This window comes from Pollachius pollachius (assembly GCF_949987615.1).
Source record: "Pollachius pollachius genome assembly, chromosome: 2".
In the NCBI taxonomy this organism is placed as follows: domain Eukaryota; kingdom Metazoa; phylum Chordata; class Actinopteri; order Gadiformes; family Gadidae; genus Pollachius; species Pollachius pollachius.
In genome coordinates, this window is record NC_136935.1 from 29,483,797 (window position 1) to 29,485,724 (window position 1,928).

Sequence of the window (1,928 nt, forward strand, 5' to 3'; positions counted from 1 at the left end):
TCAGCAGTGAGAGTGAAAGGAGCAGCTAAGGGAGAGTGAAGAAAAATAACGATTAGCGGATCAGAAAACCTGTTATTAAAATTGTAATTGTATTCTAAATATGAAGATTTCAAGCAGCAAAATCCCCATCAGCTCTCTAATGGTTCTCCTGGCCTTGTTGACCATTACTGAAGGTACGTCCTAATTTTTTTAAATTCATGTGATTGATAACAGTAAGAGGGTGTGCCATAGGCATATGTGTTGAGGTGATCTAAGTCTACTCAAACTTTTGTCTCCTAACAGGAATAAGTCTGAGGGGGTTGGGGATGGAACTGCGCTGCCGCTGCATCCAGAAAGAGAGCAGTTTTATTTGTCGTTACATCGAGAAGGTGGAGATCATTCTGGCCAATTCTCACTGTGAAGAATCAGAGATCATGTGAGTCCTCCTCAGAAATAATCTGTTCACACATTTTTGTTAACCTCTTACATTTTATGGAGATCTTTCCTTGGACCTTGTTGGGATATGTAAAGTGTATTTTGTTACTCAATGTCTGCTTCATGTTTGGTGTTTCAGTGCCACTCTAAAAAGGACGGGCCAAGAGGTCTGTCTGGATGCTGAAGCTCCATGGGTCAAGAAAGTTATTGAGAGGATGATGTCAAGGTAAGCCCAGATCCCTCTCTCCTAAAGGCAACCAGAATCTCTGTTTCATAGGTCCAGAACTACGCTTGAATGATCAGCAGAGAGTCTAGCTATGCTTGTAGATCCTGGATCGTCTCACTTGACCCTTTGAACATAGAGGATAATGTGTTTAAAGCTTTTTTGAATACTCAAACTATTACAATTATTTATGTTTCACCTCTCTCCACAGCAAAAGGCTTCGAAAAGAAAGACAGAATTGTTCAATACTGGGCAGTTGGCTGCTGGACGAGCACCATCAGAAGCCATTACCATGAGGAGACATATATCTTGAATCTATGCCAATAATTATATTATTAGCATATTTTATTTTTTGCAATTCCTTTCTCAACCAGCATTTTACTCTTGTCAGTTGTTTTTTTAATGGTTTACTAGAGGGATGTTAACTGATAAAAAAGAAATAATAGGATCCTTCTTAAGATTAATTTTTACATCGATCATATGTATTTATTAAAGCCACATATAATCATATATAATGAATTACTAGGCTTTCGAAGTTAATTAAAATGGAAAAATGTTTTTTGAATCCAGTTATTCTTTTTGCATCAATACTATGTCACCTGTCAACGGTGCTTCTTTATTCATCTATTCCATTATACAGTACATTTTTAATGAGGAAATAATTATGAAGAATAAAAACGACAATACAGAAAGGGTGAGTGACACAGACGCAAACACATTTCTATCTAAATGAAAGACCGCCACCTGCTGGTTAATATCAACTTCTCTCCATAGGCGTGAAGGAAAATCTCCATACCAAATTGTTTGTCAGTTTGTGGACGAGCACCATTATAAATAGTATTTATGAATAAATAGTATAAGAGGAGAAAAGGTCACCGAGTTGCTGGTGTTGTTGTCAGACTTGTTTTAATGTTAAGTTGGAGATCAATATTACCGAAAAGTAAGCTATACCTTTAATAACAGATTATTTGTGTCAAAAACATCGAATCATATCTTTTCTGCAGGAGTTGGCACTTCCTTTTTCAACAAATGATTTACTCTTTTCTGTTTTTTTTCTATAATGGTAACATTAGAGCAATGTTAACAGATAAGCAAGATTAAATTATAAATTATAATTAATTACTAGGCTTTTGAAGTCTATTTTAAATAAAACATTATTCTTTACATCAAAGTTCGGCTTTCTGCATCAGATACCTTTCCTCTGACTCATGTCCACCATATATAACACAGTGCTTTTAAAGTGCTTCTATTGTAATTAGGTGAGTGCTGTATGCAGCGCTCAACTATTGTT

General features: G+C 35.8%; 1 protein-coding gene across 1 annotated transcript; it reads left to right on the plus strand.

The window, feature by feature from the left end:
• LOC307070807 (interleukin-8-like) lies at positions 1–1,195 on the plus strand. Its single transcript, XM_079729465.1, has 4 exons — positions 1–173; positions 283–415; positions 554–640; positions 849–1,195. Exons 1-4 carry the CDS (start codon positions 101–103, stop codon positions 931–933), a joined length of 378 nt encoding a protein of 125 aa, XP_079585591.1. The 5' UTR covers positions 1–100; the 3' UTR covers positions 934–1,195.
• The last annotated feature ends 733 nt before the right edge of the window (positions 1,196–1,928 follow it).

Coding starts and splice junctions, on each gene's coding strand:
- LOC307070807 (XM_079729465.1), top strand. CDS start 101: ATGAAGATTTCAAGCAGCAAAATCCCCATCAGCTCTCTAATGGTTCTC. Junction 174..282: donor CTTGTTGACCATTACTGAAG/GTACGTCCTAAT, acceptor GTCTCCTAACAG/GAATAAGTCTGAGGGGGTTG. Junction 416..553: donor TGTGAAGAATCAGAGATCAT/GTGAGTCCTCCT, acceptor TTGGTGTTTCAG/TGCCACTCTAAAAAGGACGG.